The sequence below is a fragment of the Ceratotherium simum genome, chromosome 21, assembly GCF_057802395.1.
Source record: "Ceratotherium simum simum isolate JZ-2026a chromosome 21, ASM5780239v1, whole genome shotgun sequence".
Lineage (NCBI taxonomy): Eukaryota > Metazoa > Chordata > Mammalia > Perissodactyla > Rhinocerotidae > Ceratotherium > Ceratotherium simum.
Genome location: NC_141920.1, coordinates 45,740,851 through 45,765,842, shown reverse-complemented (window position 1 = coordinate 45,765,842; position 24,992 = coordinate 45,740,851). Strand labels below are relative to the sequence as shown.

The following is a 24,992-nucleotide window of genomic DNA, read 5'->3' as shown; positions in this document are numbered from 1 at the left end:
TTTGAGGGTAAGGAGTGAAATAGGGTCATCATGAACCCTGCTTCATCTCCTCCTGCCATGGTTTTCACCAGCACAGCCAGGGAGATGTAGAGAGAGCTCCCTCTAAGATGGACAGACAGCAAACCACCGTGGACAGCCTTTCTTAAGGTTTTCTGCAGAAAAGCCGCAGAAAAATTTCTGAGATCAACTGTGATCCTAACGTTTTTGTCCTTATTGCAGCATTGTTAGCAAAGAGCAACACTGAGCAACACTTAAGCACCTACTGTTTGCTGAGGCACAGTGGTGGTTGTGCTAACTGTGCCATCAGCTTGAAAAGAGAAGGCTTCTGCAAGTTTTCTTGTGCTACACTTAATCCCCAAGGAGTGGGGGAAAACGTCACCACTCCACTTGGCGACCATGTCCAGGTGGATCCCACGAGGAGGTTCTCCCTGACCTCTGACCTGAGGTGCTCTCGGGCATCTTGATCCCTTTCAGCCTGTTGATCACTGTTAGTCAAAGAAGACTTCCTTCTTACCTTTTATGGGTCAATATAGAGATTATGTGTCTTAAAGCAAGTTCTCCTTGCTGTCTCCTCCTTACCCCTCTTGGACAGAGGAAAGAGAGTGTTGAGAAAAGTATCTTAATACCCTGGCACAGTGCATAACATTTACCATCAATGTGATAAGAACCCCACCACCCACAAATTCTGAAAATCACAGAGATCGCCTAAGACACAGAGATGTCACTCCAACAACAGTTAGCATTCATTTTGCTGAAAGTGAAGACAGTGAAGACTGTACTTGTTTTTCCAGCTCATTCTTAGCTTTAAATAATACCAAGAAAGTCGTCCACCTACAGAGCCACACCCACCCATTCCTGAGATGTTATTTCACACTACTCTACTTCTACAGATCAGATACTTGAAAACATGTAACAAGAACGTACAACACAGCCAATTTCTATTTCCATTTCAAACATATTCAACTTTCTCAGAACCTATTTCAAAAGTGGAGATTTGGACAGTTGGCCCAAATGCAAATGTTCCCATCTATTTAATTTGAGCAAAATTTTTTATCGTTCAAAAAACATCCTTGATTTTTCAGAGCTCTAAGATCTTCTCGAATGTCAGGCAGAACTTTAACGGGTTAAAGGTCACTGAGGTGCCTCCATCTCTGGTTCCTGAGTTATCCATGGTATTTGGAATATGCAGACGCAGTTTGGACACAATTTGAAAAGATCAGTCACATCTTAACCATGGCCTAGCAAATGGCTTGGCAGCAGAAAGACAGCCAAGTCACGCGTCTAACCTGGATGATAAACACAGTGAGATCCTGGAATCCTAAACGGAAGCCCACCACCTCAGCCCAAGGGAAAAGGTCTCTGCTCTGTGAAAGCTCATTTAATTTCTTTGTTGAGGTGGACAGAGGGTTCCTAAGAAATGCTAGTTGTTCGAGGCTGCCATGACATTTCCCTTTCTTTCCTAAACCCTGACTCTGGTCCTCAACGTACTTGGCTCTGCAACATAATAAGGGGAAATGGGAAGGGAAAAAGAGGTACTTACCAGGAAACTTGTTCATCGTAAATGAACTGTGAAAAAAACAAAAATAATAGAAGATTAGACACACACACATGCACACACTCGCTTTACAACTGCACGCTGTCCACCCTTGTGGCTAGTTTGGCGGGAGTCAGGGCTGGGGCTGGCCTGGAACACGAAGCCCTGTGGGAAATTCCCCTCTGTGCCAGCCTAGTCTCTGGCTGGTGTCAGTGGAAGGAGGTGCTGCTGGCAGACTCAGGTGGGCATGTTGCAGAGGGGAGAAGCGGCAGGTCATCCACCCTTCCTGCAATTTCTGTCCAACAGTGGAGTGAGAGGGAAGTATGACCAACCTGCCATGTGCAGCAAGACGCACTGTAGAACTTTACAATTTTAGCCTCTGAGGGGCCACCTGTAAGACATCTGCACATCTCCATGCCCTGTACAGCACCCTCAGGCTTCTACGCAAGCACTTGGACTTCTAGGTACTCCGTATTTTTCTTTCAGTCGACCTATTTTTTTGTTGCCTTAAAAGAACTTATTTTCAAAGGAAACTTTGCATCACAACCAGAAGTGGAGAATCAGCACGACTTGCCACCACGTGTAGAGGGAGAGAAATAAATGTATTAATAAGAGTGATTGAAAAACCTGGCTGGGTTGGCTGCCTGTTGGCTGCCCAGGCCCTGGGCCACAGCCCTGCTCTTTTGTTAAAAGAGATTAGCAAGGGTCAGAAGCAGTGGAAGATACACAAGTGTCAGAGATTTCCTCTGATCAGGTAGGATCCAAAGAGAATACACAATAGGACGGAATTTATTTAAGTTCTAGTCCATATATTATCTAAAATCACTTCTTGCTTTGGGGGAAAAAATGGTATAATCCTGGCCCTTTGATTTATACAAGGAAATGGAGCTGCAGAGAACATGAGTAATTTTCCTGGATTGCTCAATTAGCTGCAGCATTGGTTCTAGAACTCAGGCCTGGCTCTTAATTTAGTGTTCTTCCCATGACACACTTATTTGCCCAGATGGCATGTTGTTGAAACCCAGTAGGTGCACGTAGATTTTATTCAAGCAGGAAGCCAAGGGCTGGCTCTTGGCTTTCTCTTTCCACACTCACAGGACACGACTATTTCGAGAGTGATCATCTCTGAGCGGCTTTTCCTTCAAGGGCGGTGGTCCTCTGGAGACTTTAAGGCAGAAACTTGCGGGACAATCTGGGTGTAAAGTGTCATTCTCGCATGGAGATGGTAAACTCAGCTAACAACATGGGCATCTCTTCAGTCCCCAGTGATTATAATAACCACCAGTTGTGAGAGAGACAGAGAAAAGCTCAAAGACAAGCAGGGTACAGCTCAGAAGTCACATACAAGGATCTCCCTCTAATTATCCCAAAAGTGCAAAGAGAAAGATGAGGAGAAAGGGGCCACACTTATTTGTAACTTGCTCTTCCTAACAAGACATTGAAAAAGACGTTGGCTTCATCGGTTTTGTGCCTCTTGTCATTGTTATGGGATTCAACAGGTTGACATTTGGATGAAAGTGTCAAACCAGGCTGGGAAGAGATTTAACGAAATAGAGGAAATCACCGTGAGAGCCAGCTTGGATGGTATGGGATCCACTCCCCAGAAGGCATTCACAGCTGCTTTCACATACTCACTTCTAAAAAATTGTTGTCAAGAAATCATGGAACAGAACAAATGATTTAAGTTGGAAAACGATTTCTATTAATTAAAGTTAATTCAATATCAGGCTTGGGCAGCGGATGGAACAATCAATTCGTGGCCACTTAAGCGAGCACAAGATCCTGGTAAAGAGTTTATTAGAGCACCAATTTAATTTCATCCATCAGGGAAGGCAGGGATACTCTGTAATATGAAAGCAACTTTTAGGAAGCCCTTATTCTGTGCCCTCTGACTGACAGGTGGGGGCACAGATCAATACATCTTTAATTATTGATTATTTCAATGATCACATCAATGGAAAAAAAATCAGAATGAGCTTACTTGTACAAAGGATCCCAAAGTGAGAACAGAACTTGCAGGGAACACAACAAATCAGAGAAATAGTGGGGCACGCCCGGACGAGACTGGACCAGATACACAGTCAAGGGCAGAGCATCACAAGCCTGCAGTCACAGTGATGGCTGAGGCCGGGGGAGCTGGGGTGGGAACATGGTCCAGAGAGGCAGAAGGGGAACGAGAAATGCCAGCGATCTCGCTACAAGTACTAACAGATGGTGGCGATCTGGAACCTCCAGATAACCGAGGCAGCGAAGCCCTGTCACCGACACTCAGAGCCGGGAGGCCTCTGCTCGCCTGTGGCTAACGAGCACAGTCTGGGTTTTATCCCACTCCTTTAAGGAGATTGGGTGGAAAAATGAGAGGACTGGAAAAAGAACAATAAAATGGATAGAAGGGACTAGAAAATCAGGCCTTTAAGAAAATCTAAATGGAAATAGGCTTGTTTTTGGAGAGAGAGGGGGTGGACGGTGAGTTATGAACATCTTCTGAGTGTCTGGGGTTGGTATCTGCGGGAGGCACCCAGCCGCTCGTCACCCGTTCAGAAGACTGAAAATGATGACATGGGCCCTGTCCACAGAAAGTTCCTTTGGGAGAGTACCTTATTGGACCATCCTGGCGGCGTGCTAGCGTCGTCCTGTCTGAAAACTCAAAATGACAAGGACAGGAGACTCTCTCTTGACGTTGCTGATGGTTTGAGGGAATGGATTTGTTACTCCTTACAGATTTTATTCTATTTAATTCACTTAAGACAGTTGTTGCATATCTCTCTGTATTTTTACGCTCTATCTGTGAGTAAAAGGTGACAAAACAACTTTTCCCACCCCTCATATCAGTATTACTTGGGGTAGAAGAAAACCTGAAATCATTCATACGCCTTGTGTGAAACGAGACACCGTGCCCCCAGTTCCACCAGGTCACCACTAGGTGGTGCTCATGCCCCAGCTCTCCGTTGTGGTCCGCCAAGGCAGTGAGGTTGGAAGGAGGTCAGTGCAAGTCTCTCTCACAGCTCCATTAAATCTCCTGCAAGGAGGGCAAGCACCTCAATACGGACAGCCTTCCGAAGGAGCCTGCAGCCAACCCAACCCACTGCTGTCACAGGGCTAGGCGATGTTGTGGAGGCAGCTCCTGCCTGGCGTTCTGAGGTGGGGACGGGTGGGTCCCTCATCTTAGCCAACACTCAATTCCCATGGTGCGTTGCAGTCGAGGGACCTGCTGTGTGGTCTTCGGAACTGACCCACCCTTTTCCCAGCAGGGTTTTTGAAAACAAGCCTTGAGAAAGCAGCTCTCTGTGCTCTGCTGGTTGCATTTGGGGCCTGGCACTGTGATCACCCCCAGTGACCACACGTGGTGGTGCTAACTGATATTTGGGCCCCAGATTTGCTGCACATGGCTGGTTGGGGGACCTGCTCTCTGACCCACACATGGTTCATCCAAAGCTACCTTTGGCTTCACCCTAAGCTTTCCACGTGTTCCACAGACGAGCTAAATGTGAACACACAGGAGTGAATTTGAAAAAACACTCTTTTCCTCCAGGCCTCAGAGAAATGGTTGGGTGCCATGGAAACCAGCTTTTCAGTGCTGGTGTCTGCTCTAGAATTCTTCCAAGAGAGACAGGCTTACATCAGGCCGGTGGATCCCTGGATGACAGAGCATCCCAGAGAACCGCTAAGGGAGTGGCACACGCAAGATAGAAGAGCAGGGGAAAGACAAGCCAGGAGTTGCCCAGGTGTGTGGGCAGGAAAGGAGAGGCTGGGCTGGCCTCTGAGCAGGGAGGCAGGTGGCTGGCCCCACACTGCATGTCAGTCCCTGCGTTTACTTACTGTAAGCTGTAACCATGGAGCAGGGGCAGCCACATTGCTGGAGCTAAGATTTCTTAGCTTGTAGTATAATCACTGGCACCGTTAGAATTTTAAGCAGCGAAAATAACAGAAGAAAATCAACCATCATTCTCTTTCAAGAGACTGAAACCTTGAAAATCTTCCCTCCCTCGCTGGAAACAGACACTGCCCCCCACAGACTTCCCACTCCACAGGGTGGAGGACTCCCTCCGGAGATATGCCCAAATGGAGCCCTTACTTCCTCGGCCTCAGGGACCGGGGTGCCGATGGCTTAGCTGAGGCCACGCAAGTCCACCTGAGGAGAGGAATCTATGGAATACACTGGAAAGCCGCTGTTATGCACCAGTATGTTTTTTACACTTTAAGGTTTAACAAGAATTCTGACATTAGGATCTCTAGCAGGCTGACTTGACAGTCGGGGGCGCTGCAGGAGGGTAGGAAACAGATTACCCAAGGGCAGGGCGTGAGCAGAGCTGGGCATCTCATATAGATATGTAGGTGCCCAGCATTTCCGTGCTGCCTTCGTCCCTGTGGAATCCCCTTCAGAGGGGGGCCTGCAATGAGCCCTCCAGAGAAAGGGAGGGAAGCGGTACCTTGGCCGAGCTCGCTGTGGGCCAGTGCTCAGGCTGCCCCGAGGGCCCCCAACTGGTGCTGCGGCTCACCTGGCCCTTCTCCCGGCTGGCAGCGCACTGGAATCTGAGGTGTGAGCCTGGCTAAGTTATCCGGAACCTGTCTCAGAGGCCTCCCCACACGCCCCGGAGGTTTCCCTTCTCTTGGTTCTCACAATCCCTGATCTCAAACCAGAGATGAGGGTAAAAATAAAGTATTCCTTTTAGGGCAGCTGTTAGACTGAGAAGTAATGAATCATTTGCATTTATGTAAATTACATGATTATGTAAATTACAGTAACATTTCAATAGAAGAGCCTGTCAGTCTGGTCTGCTGGAATTTGGAGAAAGGGTAGCACTGGGAGTCCTGCAGAGTCAGCTGGGGGTGGGTCACTGGGTGGGAGAGAAGCATCAGGGGGTCTGTAAGGATTTGTGGACTTGTCCAGTAGGACAAGGACGTGCTACAAAGGACCCAGAATGCTCCCAGGACCTAGAAGGCAACACTTCTCCTGCAGAGAGAGACCAAAGTACGGGTTGAGCCTCCTGGGCCACGTCCAGCTTCCCAGGACCTGTGGCTTTGCTGTAGAGAATGTCACCAGGGCTAAAGCGGGACACCTGACCGGGAGGGGGAAGGGTGCTACGAGACAGACACTCTGCGCTTTTGAAATTATCACTGCTTCAGGCATAACGCTTGCTTAATTTCTTCTGCCGTCTCCCTAAACAACAACAACAACAACAAACGAACCAGAAAACAGCCTAGAGCAAAGGTTAGGTGAAACCCAGATATCAAGGGAGTTGAGTCCCTGGTCTCTAGTTAACTGCCGTGTGCTCAGTTGGTTTCAGAACGTGCAAGTTTGTCTCACTCCTATGGTTTTGCCTTTCGGCCGTGTCCCTCTGCATCACCTTCCATTTCAGCTCTTTCGGAATCCAGGTAATATCAATTCTATTAGCACGCTCCTGGCCCAGTGGCCCTGAGCATCCTGGAGAAGTCGTCTTTCCTGCTCTCTGGATCCCTAAGCCTCACGGTGTGTTCTAGGGCTCCTCTGTGCAGGTCTGAAGGGCTCTCCCCAGGATGCATAAGCAGCATCTGGTCCCACTTAATCCGGGCCTGCCCTCTGGGGGATGGGCTCTTTACTACATCACCTCAGGGGACCTGCAGTCCCGTCTTCTGAACACTTCAGAACCATAAAAAGGGAGAGATGGTTAAAAAAAAAACCCTAGTAGTTAAAATAAGTTGTTCGGATGGTTGGTAATTATTTGTGGTTGGGAGGAAGGGCTTTTAAACACAGGAATTTTAAGTGCCCAGTGCAGGGCCCTACAGAGAAGCTTAGTATTCTATAAGGAAGGCCAGAAGAAAAGTGATTTTGTTACCATGACATGAGGGGAGACGTAGAAAGAGGAGACTAGGAAAACCTCGACAAGAAGACGCCGCCCGTGAGCAGCAGCCTGGGGCGCGGGACAGATGTGGGGACAGCAAGAAACCCCTGCCAGATGCTGTGCTCCTGGGTACAGGACTGCTTCACTCCTCACATGGTTTTAAAGCTCGTGTGAAAATGATGCTGAGGACGAACCGGCGTCAGAAATCCAGAAAACCACGCTGCCAGGATGCCCTGCCTTTGAGAATCTCCAAGTTCACTCTAGAGACAGTCACTGCCACGTCCCAGATGTTCCAGATCCATGTCCCGAGGCAATGGTGTCCGACCGTATTTGAAGCTGAGTTTCTCAAAGTGCAGAGTGGTGTCACCTCAGAACCACCTGGAGGCGGAGAAGGTCCTGGTTACAGGGCGGTTTCCTGGGTCCTACCCCAGAACCCACTGAATTACAATCTCTGGGTTGTGTGTCTTCAGTAAGCATGCTGGGTGCTCCCAGTGCACACTGAAGTTGGAGGAACACAGTTAAAGCAAAAAGAACCAAGACCAAACCCTGAGGACTCAAACTCCATCTTTTCCGTTACTTCTAACAGCGGAGAAATGTAATTTTTCTCAAAATCACAAACTCTAGCCTTGACATCTGGTCTGTAAACCAGTCCACATCTTCATGTAACAGCAAAGAATCCCTCGCTTTTGCACTTTGTAGGCATCTGAGGGAAGCACAGCGCTGCCAGCAGCCCGTGTGTTCAGCTGGCTGCACTCCTGATTCACACTCCGCACACGTTGGGGCGGGGGTGTGTGGGGGGTGGGTGGATGATTGCTTTGCCCAAAGACCCCGCTTGGGTGAGTGTCACCTGCAGCCTGAAGAAGCAAGACCGCTTTCCTTCTTCACACATCATTAGTAATAATTGCATTCGTTTTATCTTGTACACGTCCAGATAAATTTGACAGAAAACAAGTTTTTCACACAGAGTCTAGGAGGTGTTTACGCTCAAAACAGAGAAAGTAGCTGATGCTAGCAAATTTGCTGCTGGGAGTGGACACTGCCCAGTCTGTGCTCCTGGGAGATCTCGGCCCATGTTGTTCTGTCTCTTCACCTTGTCTTTATGAGGTTGGTTCTTTCTGGAATTCAGCAAAGTAGAGAGTTGCGTTCATTTACACCATTGTGTCTCATGAAAAAAGTAACTTTCAAAAATCATCCTAAAACACCCTAATGGCAGAAGAGCAGAGTGCACATTATCAGCATGGGTTCATACACCGCAGGACGAAGCTCGCTGCAGAGGGTGTTTGAGGAGTCTGGGCTAGGGTGAAGAGAAGAGTCTTCTAGATTTGGGGTGATCATATCTTTTCCACAGGTAATAACTGAGAACTAGAACCAGAGATCACGCGTGTCCTTAAGTCTACTAACCGGGAGTTCGACAGATGTGGCTTGTCTTCAGTTCCAACGTGGTGTATCTGAACCCTCTGCTCCTCGGGGCATGTCTCGACCCTCCTGATTATCAGTGGCCCCCGGAATGAGGGGCCCGCGGTTGTAAACCCAAGATCTTCACCGTCAGGAATTGCTCTTGACTGAAGTACCTATCTGGTTCCTTGTGGAAAGTTTTGTATTAAACATCACCTTTAGCTTATTCGTATAGAGATTTACAATTAAACAATCTATAGGTAAATGCTTTGTGGATCAGGTGAGCAAACCCTTCAGTGGATCTACTCCTGTTCTGCAGGTAATAAAACTAAGACCTGGAGAGACTGATTTCTCCAAGGTCAGTCGAGCCAATAAGGGGAACCAGAATCAGGAGTCAGATCTCCCAAGTCTTACTTCAATGTGCTTTCTGATTTGCCACCTTCTTCTCCTGGACAGCTCAGCTCACCAAGCTAAGGGGTTTGGGTTTGTCCTCGCATGGAACATGGAGCCACTGATCATTTAAACAAAGGACTGGCATTTGCAGGTGTTCTTTGTAGAGACGCCATGTGGACGGCTCTGAGGACTGACTGGGATGGAGCAGGGAGGGGTGGGCAGTAGTGATGCTACTCATTGCAACACTGACCTGTGATGGGCTGTGTCAGCTCAGGCGAGAGATGTAAGAAGCTTCAACTAAAATGGGCTACAGAGGGACACACTGGGGAGATTTTTTACAGGATGAAAATCCACAGGACAATTAAGCCAAATGGGTAGGTGGACAATTAATGGGTATGGTGGGAGTTGGGGAAAGGTCAGTTTAATATCATTCCCAGGTTGGGTGGCTGGGATAGAAACGGGGGCTGAAATATAGAAAGATGGCCCAGTCTTGAGGAAATCATCCTAAGGTTAGAGACATGTTGAGTTTGGGACATGAAGTTGTCTAGTAGACAGTTGCTTATCCATGACTGGACCTCAGGGAGACGCCATTGCCAAGAATATGGTGTGGAATTGTCCGCACAAAGGTAGTAATGGCCATGGGCACTGTGGGCAGGGCAGGGCGTGTCCTGGGAGAGTGTATAGAGTGAGAGGGGGAAGAAGGAAAGCCCAAACCCAGGGACACTGATGCTGAAGGGAGTTACCGAGGAGCCTGTGAGGAAAGTGAGAAGGAATGGTCAGGGGGATCACAGAGAAACAGCAGGGGACTCTCAGAGAACCAGGCAACCAGAATCAACACTCCTGTTCTGAGCATCAGACTATCAGGCTAGGGTTCTGGGTGATCGAAGTAGCTGGAAGAAAGAAAAGCCACCTCCATGTATAGACATCCATTTCCTCACTCATCACCAGAGACTTTAACCTGCTCCATGCAGAGGAGCCGTGCATAACCCCAAGGGTGAGAAGGAAGATTGGGAGTTAAATGGCAGGGGAATTCAGGCGAGGTGTTCATCACACACTTACCACGATGAGGGCGACCACAGACAGCGTGTAGTAAATGGAATCCCTCAGCAGGCACCAGGAGGAAAGAGCCACAACCTGAAGGCAAAGGGGGGAAGACAGTAAGAAACAGGATATCTGACTATGCAAATAAGAAAGCGGGGCTCCTGGTGGCTCCAGCCAGTGACAAAACAGAAACACAGCCTAGTGTTTCCATCTCCTTTCCTGGACCCAGTCAGCTTGCCAGTGGATAGGAAATTAGTTTGGATCTTCTGAAAAGCAGATGCCAAGATGGGATTAATCCTGCAACAATTTTATTATGAGGAGACACCCATGAGAGAAAATGCGGAGGGAGCTGGGGGGAAGGTGGGAGTGCCCCCCAACATGACTGCGTCTGACCCTGTGAAGGAGAGAAGGGAAGGCTGGATGGACATGTCTCAGGCTGCCGGGCAGTCTGAGGAAGGTTCAGCAAAGCTGAGTCAAAGTCCTGTATCTCCCCGGAACCCGCCAGCCTCAGTATCCCTAACGTCAAGGGGACGTGCGCAGCGATCTTACCCTGCATCCTCGTCAAAACTCTAAGGTCTGGGAATGAGCACCCAGAGCTGCCCTCAGGAGGAGCATGGACAAGACTGATTTGCAGTCCCCCTGGCCCTCTTCTCTCATTTCTATTATATACCTTGGCCTTGTTGGCACTTGACCCCTGGTTTAATCAGAAATTTTAAAAGATTGATTTGCATATTGATTTGGTGAAAATGTTATTCTTAGCAGTTGGGAGATGTCCCTTTAAGGATATGATGGCTCTGCCGAGACGAGGCCCCTTGGCCCCTAAGGCAGCCTTGGTCTGTGTGTCCAGACTTCCTGTGGGAGAAGGAGGCCCCCGGGTGCAACAAAGGAGGGAAAGGAGCCAGGGCTGGGCCCTGTGCGGAGGAGAGGTTGTGGGGAGGGAGGGAGCACCGACACCAGGGTAAGCGCCTAGTTCTGGAGGAGGAGTCATTTCTCCTTGGTAAGGGTAACTCCTTCAAAGTCCCTTTGTGAAGGATACCTGCTATTTTTCTCTGCTTTGCAGAGTAGGTCCATGTTGGCAGACTCTCACAAAGCCTGGGAGAGTCCCCAGTGCCATGTTGGAGGTGCTTCCTGGGCTGTCTGTCACACATAACTCCCTCCCACCTCCCTAGAAAAGTGCCAACGACCCCATGGCCATAGGACATGTCTGGCCGCTTTTGCCCTTGGCCTCATGAGTGAAAAAGGACACAGCAAGTGTCAGGTCTCAGCAGGCCAATGACAGGCACATGCTGCACCAAAGACAAAGGAAAAGGGATTCTAGGAACAAAGCAACCTTTGGGGCCTCCTCTCTCCCTGACTGCTGTGTGTGTCTATAGAGAAAAGATGAGCCAAAGTCAAAGCAGAAAAGGAGTTCTGGATTCAAGTAACATGAAAGATATGACTTAAATAGAACTGTAAATGAATAATGAGGCCAGTCTCTTTCCACTAATGCATTCTTCCACTTGTTATAGGGACACTTAGGTATTTTCTGTTGCTAATTTTGCCTTATTAGGTTAAGTATTTGCAGGTCTAAGTTACAGATGATGGGGATGTCAAGAAGAGGACTTGCAGCACAAAAATCACTTTAGAACAAATATGAAGTATTCTTTACCCTTTCATCTTGCTTTCCTTGTATTGTACACTCTTAGAACCACTCACCATCTATGAATAGATTAAATTGGACTGATTGTTCATTTTCCAGCAGGTCATAAAAGGTTGTGAAAATTTATTCAATTTATTATATTTAGGCAAATAGACTTACAACATGTGGCAAATATCAACTCTGAATTTCCTTAAAAAATCACTTAGGGGGCCAGCCCGGTGGCGTAGCGGTTAAGTTCACGCGTTCCGCTTCTGCGGCCCGAGGTTTGCCAGTTCGGATCCTGGGCGCAGATCTACTCACTGCTCATCAAGCCATGCTGAGACAGCATCCCACATAGAAGAGCTACAACTCTACAACTATGATAGACAACTATGTACTGGGGCTTTGGGGAGGGAAAAAAAAAAAGAAAAAGAGGAAGATTGGCAACAGATGTTAGTGCAGGGCCAATCTTCCTCGAAAAAAAAAATTACTTGGGGAGCCAGCCCCGTGGCCTAGTGGTTAAGTTTGGTGTGCTCCACTTTGGTGGCCTGGGTTTGGTTCCTGGGCACGGACCTACACCACTTGTCAGCGGCCATGCTGTGGTGGCAACCCATATACAAAATAGAGGAAGACTGACACAGATGTTAGCTCAAGGCGAATTTTCCTCAAGAACAACAACAAAAAGTCACTGGGGCTTTTAGTTAAAGATGGCAGATTGAACATACACCATTACCTTTGCTCTTCTTATACCATAACAGGATAATAGGAAAGGGATTTTTTTTTTTTAACAAGACATAAACCCACAAGGAAAAGAGAACAGAAGAGCTGATCTGAGCAACAACATTTTGGAAGCTGGAAGCAGAACAACTGGTCACTCAGCTGGCAGTGGGCAAAGCTCTAGAAATGGGGGTGACAGTAGGCCTGAAAACAGAATAACGAAAGACTGTTTGAGAATTTGATCCCCAAACTTCCTTCCTCACTTCAAGCAGACCAGTGGCTGCACATCCCTCACCTTGACAGAAACAGGAGACCTGGCATTTGAAGAAACAGAAGTTCCAGAAAACAGAGGAGAGGAAATAATCAAATAATAAAGGAAAATTCCCAGAAGTTAAGGATGTACATTTTCTGAGTAAGAGGGCCCTCTGAGTGTCCAGCACAATGGATAAAGTAAAGATGTACACCAAGGCATATCATCATGAATTTTCAGAATAATGGGACAAAGAAAAGGTCCTAGAAGCTAACAAAGAGAGAGAAACAGAGTTATATACAAAGGATCAAAATCAGAATGACATTTTATTTCTCAACAAAAGCACTGGAAGCTGAAAGAGAATGGAGTGACACCTTCAAAATTAAAGAGGAAAATGATTTCAATCTAGAATTCTATGCCCAACCAAATCACTCATTAAAAGTGAGAGAAGAATAAAAATAAGTTTAATTGTTTGAAAAAAATTTACTTCCTATGCACCCTTTCTCAAAAAGCTACTAGAGGATGTGCACCACCAAAATAAGGGGGTAAATCATTGGTTACATAAAATTATGTTACAATAAACCATTACACTAAGCAACCAGAATCTATAACAATAAGTGAAGAAAATTTTCAGAATTGTGGTGAAGGACAATTCTAGAAAGATGGTAAAAGGAGATTCCAAAATGAAACTTTTGCAGTAGGCTTAGATAGCCACTTAGCCAGATTAGAGCAGGTCAGAAGACTCAGAGGAAATGATGCCAAAAAGACAAAATTGATGGAATATTTGATAACTCTGAACTCACAAAAAGGAGATTCTAGAGCTCTCGGAACAGAGCACAGAAAACTAAGCAAACGAACAATAACAAATAAAACAATTATAAACCACAGAAAAAACACAGAGTTGTGAAGAAAAGGAAGATGAATCATTATGTAGTAATGGCTAAGCTATGAAGAGTGGTGACTTACCCATAATCAACTAAGCATAGACTACTGTCTAACCTAATTTATCATATAACAATTTGGGGAGGGTGGGGGGCTGGGTAGCAGTGGTGGGTGTGGCTGAAAGAGACCTACACCCTCCTCTTCCATACTGTGAAGTCAATAGAGAACGCTTGAAACTGAAAAATCAAGGAACTGGCATCTAAGCATGTTATTTAGAGATACTGAGCAAATATCAGGAACAACCAAACCCATGGAAAGCAGTTGCCTCAGAAGAGTGGCAAATTGGTGCTAGTGGGAATGGCAGATGACTGTCTTTCATAATAAGCCTTCTAGAACTGGTTGCCTCTTTAGGCTCTGTGCATATGTAATTTTAATAAAAATAAAAAATAAGAAAGTATAAGACAAATTACCCATCTAGATTTACTGCTGTAAGAAATACACCTTGTAGTAGACCTAGATGTCAAACTTGGATGGATAGTGATATATTTGATCTCTTTGTAAGTAGAATAGTTTTCATTGTCTGGACTATCATAAAATTTCAGCTCCAGATTCAGAGCCTATACTTAGAAAAACCAATTTTTTTCTATAGAAGTGATGAACTGAAGGGCAAGTAAGAAGGAGTCAATCCAGGGAACAACTTCTTTCCATGCTCCAGAGGGAATTAAAGCATGGTTGATGATTCTGCAGCATCTACGGTGAGAGCTGTGACTGTGACCTCACGTCCACCTCTCCCCTCCCTTTCTGTGACCACCACTCACCACAAGAGCAAATATTTATCTGATACTTCCTGTACATAAGGACATCTGGAGGAATTACCATATTCAGCCCTCAGCAACCGAAGAAGGTAGACACTTCACCCTCACTGCCCAGCAACCTGGGCTTGGCCAAGCTGAGAGACTTGACCAAGACCGTACAACTAGCAGTGGGGAGGGGCTAGGATCTGAACCCAGGAAGCCCCTGTCCCTACACACTATGCTACAGTGCTTCCTGGAGGCAAGGATGGAAAGTGGACACCCATCTGTGACTGCCTCCCACGGAGACTTTCTTTTCTCCGTGACTTTAAGCTGTTAGGCAGGTGTGTTAGAGATGGTAGTCAAAGGAGGGCAGGGTTGAAGCTGAGAGACAAAAAAGTAGTGACCGCAGCTCAACTTAAAAATTATACTGCTTTAAAGAGATTCAGGGTGAGCAACCAAAGCAGAAAGGAGTGACCACAAGGACTACAGCTATGGATATGGATATGGTATGGACATATTCTAGGAGGGAGACAGTCAGTTAAATAAATCTGAAACTATTCCATTTAGCTAGTTTAGTTTAAAAAAACACCACCACCACCACCACCACCACCACCAGTACAGCTCATTGTCCTGTGATTGAATAGTTCGCTTTTCCACAAACGTGAATACACTGATGGGGTCCAAGTGGTTCCCTTTGCTTCTTCTCGGGGAAGGGTCTTTTATCTCTAGATGGAGGCCAGCAACCATCTGACTCAGACCCTGAACACATTTATTGGCAGAGAGGGACCTGTCAGCACCTCTGCATCAAAATGGGAGGCTCTTTGCCATCTGTTGGCAGGTGTCGCCCAACCCAGAGCAGGGGAGACACTGATGAGAAGACAGTGCTTCCTCAGCACTTTGCAAAACGGCTGCAAGGGAGGAAGACAAGTCTTTGCGGCGAAGAAACCAGAACACAGGTCCTGGGAGAAAACCAACTGTGAGTAATTCTGCCCCTGACCTCATTAATCAATAATACAGATGGTGCAGACTACAAAAGGCCATCCGCTGGCAAACTCCTCCATAAATTACCACCAGAGGCTCTGTTTTCCCCTATAGCTCTAGGAACCCCTCCCAGCTGGAATTTCATCTTGACATTTCTTTTCTATTTCTAGAGTGCATTTCACACTTTTTCTATTGAATATGCAGCTTCAGTTTCCTTCTCTTATAATTTCATTTAGTTTCAGAGTGGCATAATGTCAAAAAAAAAAAAAAAAACCACACTTCCAAAACAGAAGAAAACACATTCTCCTTTATTCAAATGTTGAGTGATAATCTTCTGGAATTCTGGCTCCTTCTAGGAGGTTAAAAGTAATTGTTTATGATAAAACTATATATTTTCTATAGAGGGATACGTATTACAAATCTATATTCAGCTATTTATATACATGATACTATACACACATTGTATATATGGAGATATATAATGTGTACATATATCATACAATATAATATATATGATGATTTTTCTTGATGAAGAATGGAATTTGACATAGCAGACACACTTTAAAAGGCACAAATACCCTCAACTTGTGAGCACTTTGCCTTTTTAAAAAACTATTGAAGCAGTTAGAGCACCATAATAGTTACACGACATAAAACATAAAACTGCTATCATTTCGGAGAAATGTCATTTCACACAAATTTCATGGAAAAAGGATTTGAAAAATCACCACATGAGTTTTGTTCCAAGCTTTTGTGCTGACACAATTTCTACAGCCAATTCTTATCTCAGGACAGACAGCCACACAACGTGGAGCGGGGATGGGGCTCTGAGGTGTCCCCCCCACAACCTGAGAACACCCAGTGCATGGGGCTCAGATCAGGGGAGGGCCAGACTTGGGCTCTCCTCCCAGGGGGAAGTCTTGGCGCTGCTGTTCATTATCCAAGTACACTTTTTAAATACTTCAATCCTGGGAAAAATCACTGAAATACAAATGGCTCCTGCTTTCTAGAAGTTTACTGTCAAAAATGGACAGCAATAATCAGTAATCATCGGGGCATGTAAAAAGATAATAACATGCTTTTGCAAAATACAATGAACTTCTGCTTATTAATCTTCACAAACAGGAAAATAAATTCATATTTTTAATTTTATTTTTTTCTAAGAATTTCATTTGTGTTCTAGTTTTATGTGAAGAAAACAAATGACAAGCACACAAGCTGCTACTGGAGATACATTTAAACACAAACGAGGCCACATCAGGACAGCACAGACACACAGCAATCTCATGAACGCTCTTCATTGACGGCGCTGAACAAGAACCATGGATGCTCATAATGACCCAGCGCGCCCGGGACTCAGAAGTGCCTTCTCAGTCATCCACAACATTATGTGAGTAGTCTTCACATTAAATGTAAGTCACCGCCTGCTAGGTCTTCTAAATCTGGTAGCTCAGAGAGTTCTCACACACATCAGAATTCACAGGGAGTCAGCTCGGCCTTAGGGAAGAAAATCCCCAACTTGTGGCCACAAGACTGTGGCCTGCTGTGCTCCTGGAGCCCTGTGCTCACTCTAGAACCAGGTGTAGAGTCTGCACTCACTGCCAGGCATTGCTGTGCCAGCACCTAGCACTGCATTTGGCAGCACTAAGTACTAGCACTAGGTACGAGTTTGTTGAATAAATGTAGGGTATTTAGGGTAATTTCATGTAACTGAATCTGTTGGCTTAGATTCACCCAGAAACAGAGCCTGAGGCAAGGATTCCAGTGCACATAGTTTATTTGGAAGGTGATTCTAGGAATCATCGTTAGGGAATGGGAGAAGTGAGGCAAGCAATGGAAGGAAGACAATAAGCAAGTTATGGTGGGAGGCAAGTAGGACGCAACCCTGGTGGGGAGCTCTGGGACACCAGGAGAACATGCCTCTCCCCTGTCCCACCCAAGGGGAGAGGGAGCTGGGGATCTACCCGCCCACTCCCACCAGTCACTGGTTGAGGGCTGCACCCAGGAGTGCTGACTCCCTGGCACTTGCTGCTCCAGGGGCAGCGACCAAGGAGAGCCCTCAGACAGAGAAACAAACGCAGGTTCCGGCAGTCGGAAGTCAGGCCAGTGGGACCTGAAGTGATACAGGCGAGGGGTCATGGGTGGGGCACTGCAGTGTCTGCTCTACCCCAAAACATGGATTTACACAATAATCTGATAATCAGGGTAAGCATTCTCACACACACACACACACACACACGTAGAGTTTTGTAAGCTTAAAAATACAACCCAATCTCATTTACATAAGGTTTGAAAGCAGAGCATACTATCTTATGCTGTTTTAAGTTGGAATAGCGTTCCTCTTGGGCCAGAGGTAGAGTCTGAAAGGGCACGAGGGGCTCCCAGAGGCCAGGACTGCTCTCTTTGTTGGTCAGTCCTGGTGACTGGTATGCTCAGACAGGAAATGTCAATGAGCTTTACTAATGATATGTGCACTTTTCTAAATGCATGTGGTACTTTAATAAAAACGTTATTCAAACAAAACAAAAATACAATTACAACATTAGTTGTTAATGTTAATAGTACATATTAATTTTAACAGTAACTACTCCATCACACTTGGAGCTGACTTATTAGTAAAGTTGTCAGATTATAATATACAGGACATTCAGTTAAATTTGAATTTCAGGTAAACAGTAAGTAATTTTCTTTGTTTTGCTGAGGAAGATTAGCCCTGAGCTAACATCTGTGCCAATCTTCCTCTACTTTATATGTGGGTCGCTGCCACAGCGTGGCTGACGAATGGTATAAGTCCGCGCGCAGTATCCAAACCTGCAAATCTGGGCTGCTGAAACAGAGTGCACTGAACTTAACCACTATGCCACCAGGCTGGTCCCAACAATAAGGAATTTTTAAATATAAGTGTAATCTCAAATATCACCTGGGAAATATACTAAAAATATATTTGCTGCTTATCTGAAATTGAAATTTAACTGGGTGCCCTGTATTTTTATTTGCCAAATCTGGTAACCCTAACTATTAGATTTTGGGTGTTGGTTAAGATGATTATTTTGCCTTTCTTTGCAAAAGCGCAAAATTAGGAGTTTAGTGATTTTGGAATAAATGTTCTTGAGGGAAAGCTTAACCTCTTCTATACTGCCTATTTATCTCATGCTGGATACTGACCGCTGTTTTATTCTGGTTGTTTGGCCTGCTCAGAGTTTTTTTTCCTTTGTTTCTTGTTAATTGCAGTCATTGCCAACACGTACATTACAATTTTTTTGAGGGGGAGATTTCTACACACCAAGACTTTTGGCTTCTCTCAGAAAAATCTGAAGAGCTGGGAACCTGGGGGGATTCTGTGTCACGTGGAACTGTCAGTGGTGCCCTCTTTAGATAGGACGTGAATTCTTCAGCTTGCCACTGTCCCCTCCACTCCATTGTCCCCCAACTCCCAAGGCAAGACTCAGCTGTCATAGACCACTTTCTTTTTCCTACTGTCTTCCTTAAACCCGACCACTTCACTCACGTATTCTATATACCTAGCCCCTGCAGGAATATGCATTTGTGACCCCTGATCCGAGAGAATTATGTTAAATCATGTTGACAATATGCAACACACCAGCTGCCTTTCTTCACAGGCCAACGCTGTGCCCAGGTTCTTACACATTTTGTGCTATGTGCCCCTTCATAATCTATGGACCCCTTTTCAGAATTGCATATTAAAAGGCATAAAATAAATAACAAACAATTACAAAGAAACTCATTTATTGAAATCCAGTTATCAAAACATGGAAATGGAAATGTAGTAACATATGTGTTTCTTTATTAACAAGAGCCAGTAGATTTCCTTATTATAAGAAGAGTTAGTCATTTCAGTGTAGTGATGAGTGAGGAGAGAGATCCAAGATTTCTGCAGTAACTTTAATATAGCATAAAAATGTCCTACATTCCATTGGAGACAGAGCCACAGGTACTGCTCGTGTTACATGGTTTGTTGTCTTGTGAATAATGAAATGAAATGTTAAATATAAGTGGTTAGTAAAAATAAAGATGTAATTTTTTTTCTCATCCAAGATCACAGACCCCCTAATCTAGTTTTGGAAACGGAAGCCCTGAGGTTCTACTCCTTTTTAGTGCCTGCTTTTAGTCATTTAATTAATTGTCCCTCCATCAGAAAGGGGACGGGAGGTAAGGTGGCTTTCAGTCCATTCTGGCTATGCGGATAAGGACCTGGATGGAGGAGGCTGAAACTAATGGCAAAAACACTGTTTGGAGCTATCTGTAGATTTCGATTATGTCTGCTTTCTGTTTTGGCCATTATCAAGGAGAGAAACTTGGCTGTGTTTATATAGTTTTCCAGGAAAAATTAAATTGGCTCACAAACACTCATTCTCCTATCTCAGCCTGATAAGTGCAGAATGGGTAATCCCTCCAAGGGCTGAAGAGACGCTCTCTCCACAGCTCAGTGCATGTCCCCTGCTATCTCCCCCAACGTGGTCCAGAGCAGCTTGTTAGAAATGCAACTCTCGGGCCCCACTCTAGACCTGCTGTATCAGAACCTGCAACCTAACAAGACCCCCAGGTGAATCCATGTGCACGTTATAGTGTGAGAAGTGCTGAGGACAGAGAATTCCTGAGTCTGAGTCACACCTATGAAACTGACAGATAAAGAGCAAGAGACGGGTGAGGTGGCCCTCGGCCCTCACCCTGGACAGTGGAGTCTGAATGTGATGTAGTGGGCATGGGTAGCCACTTAGCACCTTTGTGCTAGATAGCAACTGAGTGTTTGGGGTGCAGGTGCAAATCAGAAACACTGCTTGTACTGGGTTTCCCACTTCATCAGTTTCTAGCACCAAGCCTCCTTAAGGTACAGGGAGAAATCATCCCTTTGTACAATCCCTTTGTAGAACCATGCCAGAAAATTCCTTCTCCTTTCCAAGCTCTCCTACTCCATCTACTGAAAAGACAGTATAAACCAATCCAAATCAGAGTGGTGCTGAATTTATTTTTAAATTTATCCCATTTGGGTTAGTAGCCAGATATATGCAGGAGTCAAATAGTTTCTCATTTTATCAATTACGAAACCTGAAATGACAACCTCAAGCTCCAGGGATCATTTCAGTGTCCTGATCTGTAACACATCATCATATTACCAGGGCCTCCAACATGGTGTGTGGCTTCTCTGGGTTTGAAGTGTTGACAAAAAAGGAAGTTAATATATATCGTGTGAGTTCAGAAATTCAGACAGCTTAGACCACGTATTTGAGTTTAAGCTTCTGGAAGTAAGACTCTGGCTAAAATTACACACGTTATTAGATTAGCATTTGGTGTCTATAATATTACCACATGCAGAAGCTGGTGTTTTGCATGCTGTCAGAACACTGGTAATGGAATCATGGGGACAGATGCTCCATTTCCTTCTAGTCTCTCTGAAAATTAAAATGCTGAAGACAAAGAGGAGGGAAAACCCAGAGAGCCAGCTATTTTTCAGTCCACAGGCTTGGATATGGATTTGGAAGTATCTATTTCCTATCGGGATGCATCCACATTTCTCTGGCTTCACCAAGTTACAGAGGAGAGGAAACGTGGATTGTGTACTTTTAAAATTAAGATTTCTACCTACTGTTTGACAAAGAATGGGACTTTTGCCATGTTGGGAGCTAATCTGACTTAATGGAGTATGTGTTCAAAGGAGACGTGAGAGGCCACCACCCGTGGGAGCTCTGGGTTGGAAAGGAAGCGCCTCTGCCCCCTCAGGTGTGGCTGCAGGGTCACACTCTGCTCTTAGGGGCGTGCAGCGACATTTTCATACTAGCAAATACTGGTTGCTACGTCTGTGTGGCTCATCCGGCCCCAGCTGATCAGTAAGGCAGTCTATTTTAAGTAATTTCTGTGACTTAGGGTAGGGAGAACAGGTGACGCTCATGAATCAATTCTGCAGCCAGGGCAAACTGAACACAAGAACATTTCTTTAACGTGTGCTTGGAAGATATTTTTCCCCCATATTCAAGAAATTGAGAATTAAAACACGGTAACATCAATAACACATCTTGGCTTGATCTACATTAAGCAATAAAGGAGACAGGTGAGGGAATTATGTGGCTGACGCAGCCAGTAACACCAACCAGCCAACGAAAACCCCTTCCCCAAAGGGCTGAACAGTTTTTAGCCAAAAACATGGGGAGAGGTTATCTAGGTATTTATGTTAACTTTTCACTTTGCAAATGACCACGTAAGTGGAGAGCCATACCTTAGCTGTTTACGGGATAAGAAATATCACCAAAGTGCCGTGTGGAAAGCCAACAGCAGGGATCTGTGCTTGTACTGTGCAGAGGAAGCTGAGACCAGGGGTGGGCTCTGGGTGACTGCTGGGGATGGGCAAGGGGCCTCGCCCCTCAATCTGCACCCTCCTCTCCTTCTCTTATTCTCCCCACTTTTCAGAGTGCGTGGCTGGGAGGCCTGGGCTTCTCCCCAGCTTTACTCTTAATGTGCTGTGTCATCAGGAACACAGCCTATGCTCTTCCGCATTTCAGTTTTCCACCTGGAATGATAATATTCACCCATAGCAGACCCTCAGCAATGTGTAAGGATCCACGCAAAAAACGTCTGAGAAGATCCTGAATTATGGGGTGAAAGGAATGTTGTGCATGTATGCATCAGGAACAAAGAGCATTTGCAAGTAGGTGGCTGGACCACCCTATCTCATTTCTAGGAAAGAAAGGGCCTCTCTGAAGGATTTGGGGCCTTCATGGACCAGTATTAGGCTGTTTCCGAAGAGGTCATGGCCTGCAGTGGAGACCCTCCCTATAGTAGCCAATGTCTTGAAACTGGTTCTTCTGTGCCAATCACTGCGCCAAGCACTTTACCTGCCTTTTTTTCTTGCAATCTTTAATATTCCCATTTCCCAGATGATGCAACTAAGACTTAGTGAGGTTACATAACTTGTCCAGGGTTCACAGTTTGAAAGTGACTGGGCCACATCTTGAACCAGGTCTGAATACCCGCAGAGCTCACGTGGTGAGCCCCTTGTCAGTGCTTATTCATCTTACCTGATCATAAGAATGACCTGTGTCTGTCTGATAAATACAGATTCAGGGCCCACCCTGACCTTCTGAATCAGCCTCTCTAAGGAAGGCCTGGTTTTCAGCTTGGCTGCCCACTGGAATCAACTGGAAGCTTTATGAAACACTCATGCCTGGGTCCCACTCCCAGACATGGTGAGTTAGCTGAGCTGGGCTGTGGCTTGGCCAGTGGGATTTTCCAAAGCTTCCCAGGTGATTCTAACATCCAGCAGAGGTTGAAACCACTGCCCGATCCTGCTATGACCTGTTAGGCTGAGAGATGTCCAGATAATCAGAAATGAGAAACTACCCAGCACTCCCCAGTCCCACACAAGGCAGAATGACACCCCACCTATGTGTATGAGACTCTGAGAAATAACAATGAATTTTATATATTCCTTATGAATATTTCAGAGTCCATACACCAGCAGTGTTGCCATCCATCACTCTGCTTATAAAGTAGATCTGTTTGAACATCTCTTTTGGATTTATAATAAATTTTTTACTTTTGAGAGTCACATCAGTACAAAACAAGACGCGCGGCATTGCTGAGTTTAACTTTATAGCCGGAAAGACTCAAAGGGTTTTGAGGGAGCTGAAATCATCAAAGGTTCGTTCACTTGCATGACTGGTGGCTGATGTTGCTGTCACGTGGGATTTCAACTGGGGTTACTGGCGGAACCCACACGCGGCCTCTCCACGGGGTCGGGGCTTCCTCACAGTGTGGCAGCCTCGGGGCAGTCAGACCATTTGAGCAGTGGCTCAAGCTCCAAATGCAGGTGCCCCGGAGAAGCGGTACAGCCTTTTACGACACATCCTCAGGGGTCATATAGCTTCACTTCTACTAATTCACAAGATTGATAACATCTCATCATTGTCTGGAGCTTTTAAATTGGGTAGAAGTATTGGCAGGAAAATGTTAATATATTCCCCTTAAAATGAAACAAACACTTAAAATAATAAAACGTTTAAATCACATTTCCTAAGGGTGCATTTGGTTGCATAAGTCATGCACATTTATACAAATTACCTCCAATCTTGGGACACAGATGTGTCATAAATTAAATTTTCATAAATTTCTTCCTATTTCTAACTGATTTTAAATTAAAAGTCCACTGAAATTTGTAGGTTTTCTATAACATAAAATTTAAAACATAAAATTGATGATTATGGTTAAAAAAAAATGAAGCAGTACAACTGAGTATGAATGAAAGTAAAAATCTCCTGCCTCCTCTTGCCTCCCACCCCACCTCTCACTCACCAGAGGTAAACCATTCTTAACATTTCTGCCTTTAGTTATTTTAGGTGTGACAAAAACAACATTAAATAATTTGCTTCTACCTCTAGATCTTGGTAGATCTAGGTCTACCTCTCATTATGCAAAGTCAGGAAATGACACACTCCATTACTACGGCACCACGACTGTGGCAAAATGCTGAAGAACAAGGACCCGGGGCCAGGAGCCCTGAGCTCAAAGCCCAGCTCCAACATTACTAGTTGCATGGCCTGAGGCAAGCTATTACGTCACGTCTCTGTGCCTCAGTTTCCTCATCTTCAAAATGGGGATAATAATGGCATCCCCCTCAAGGGTTATTACGAGGATCGAATGCATTGATACGTGTCACAGGTTTCAAACTCTGCCTGGCACATATTAAAGTCTATATAATAAGTGACAGCTAACTGCTGTTGTTCCTCTTCTCCCTTTCCCCCTCCTCCCCGGATTCTTGCAAGTTAGTTCTTCTAGGGGTTATCTTAATGACTTTATCCCCATATTAAGAAAATTAAATTGCACATATTAAAAAAATCAAATATTACTTAAAGAGTCTATAATGAAAAACCGTCCCTGCCTCATCCTCCTGCTTCCCAGCAGTATACACTTATCATTATTTTCATTTTTGGTTCTTTCAGTTCTTATTTCTATAACACCAATTAAAGGGACCACAATAACTCCTGCTGGATTTATCCTCTCTAGACATCATCTACTGAATCCTACTATGAAAAATGAAGATTCAGCTCATTTATATTACTCCCTACATCCTCTTACACACCTAATATTTGAAAGTATTATTATTTGGGCTAATATATCTTTGAAGGTTTCTTCCTCTATTTCACATTCCATTAGCTTTTGGAAGTATTTCTTATTTCCATATTAGGTAGAACAAGACTGTTCACATCCCTATCCTCAGCCACCTCCCCAACCCACCTTCTATTTTTAAGCCTCTCTCAGGTATAACTTGATTTTTACATTGTCAACATTAAAAACATTTACATTCTAGTATACCACCATCTTTTAGTTGTCTGCTTTATCTAAAGGTTGAGTCTAAATGTGGAAAAACAATAAATAGCAGTTACATTACTACTACTAGTAAGTGAATATATTGCTCACTGTAGAGCCAAATAGTGTGCTAGGAATGTAATCTTTTCTTATGGGTTCAACATCATGACCCAATTGCCATTCAAAAGATAATGTTCTTATGTCAAGATAAAATAGAGTCTATTATCTTAAACATCATCCTTTAAAA

At 45.0% G+C, this 24,992-nt stretch overlaps 1 protein-coding gene across 1 annotated transcript in view; it reads right to left on the bottom strand.

The window, feature by feature from the left end:
* SLC24A3 (solute carrier family 24 member 3) overlaps positions 1-24,992 on the bottom strand; it is a 471,543-nt gene that overhangs the window by 52,451 nt on the left and 394,100 nt on the right. Inside the window, exons 7-8 of the mRNA XM_004433710.3 lie at positions 10,204-10,278; positions 1,541-1,566 (exon numbers count right to left, since the gene is read on the bottom strand). Of these exons, the coding sequence (XP_004433767.2) occupies positions 1,541-1,566; positions 10,204-10,278 (101 nt within the window). The remainder of the gene's footprint in view (positions 1-1,540; positions 1,567-10,203; positions 10,279-24,992) is intronic.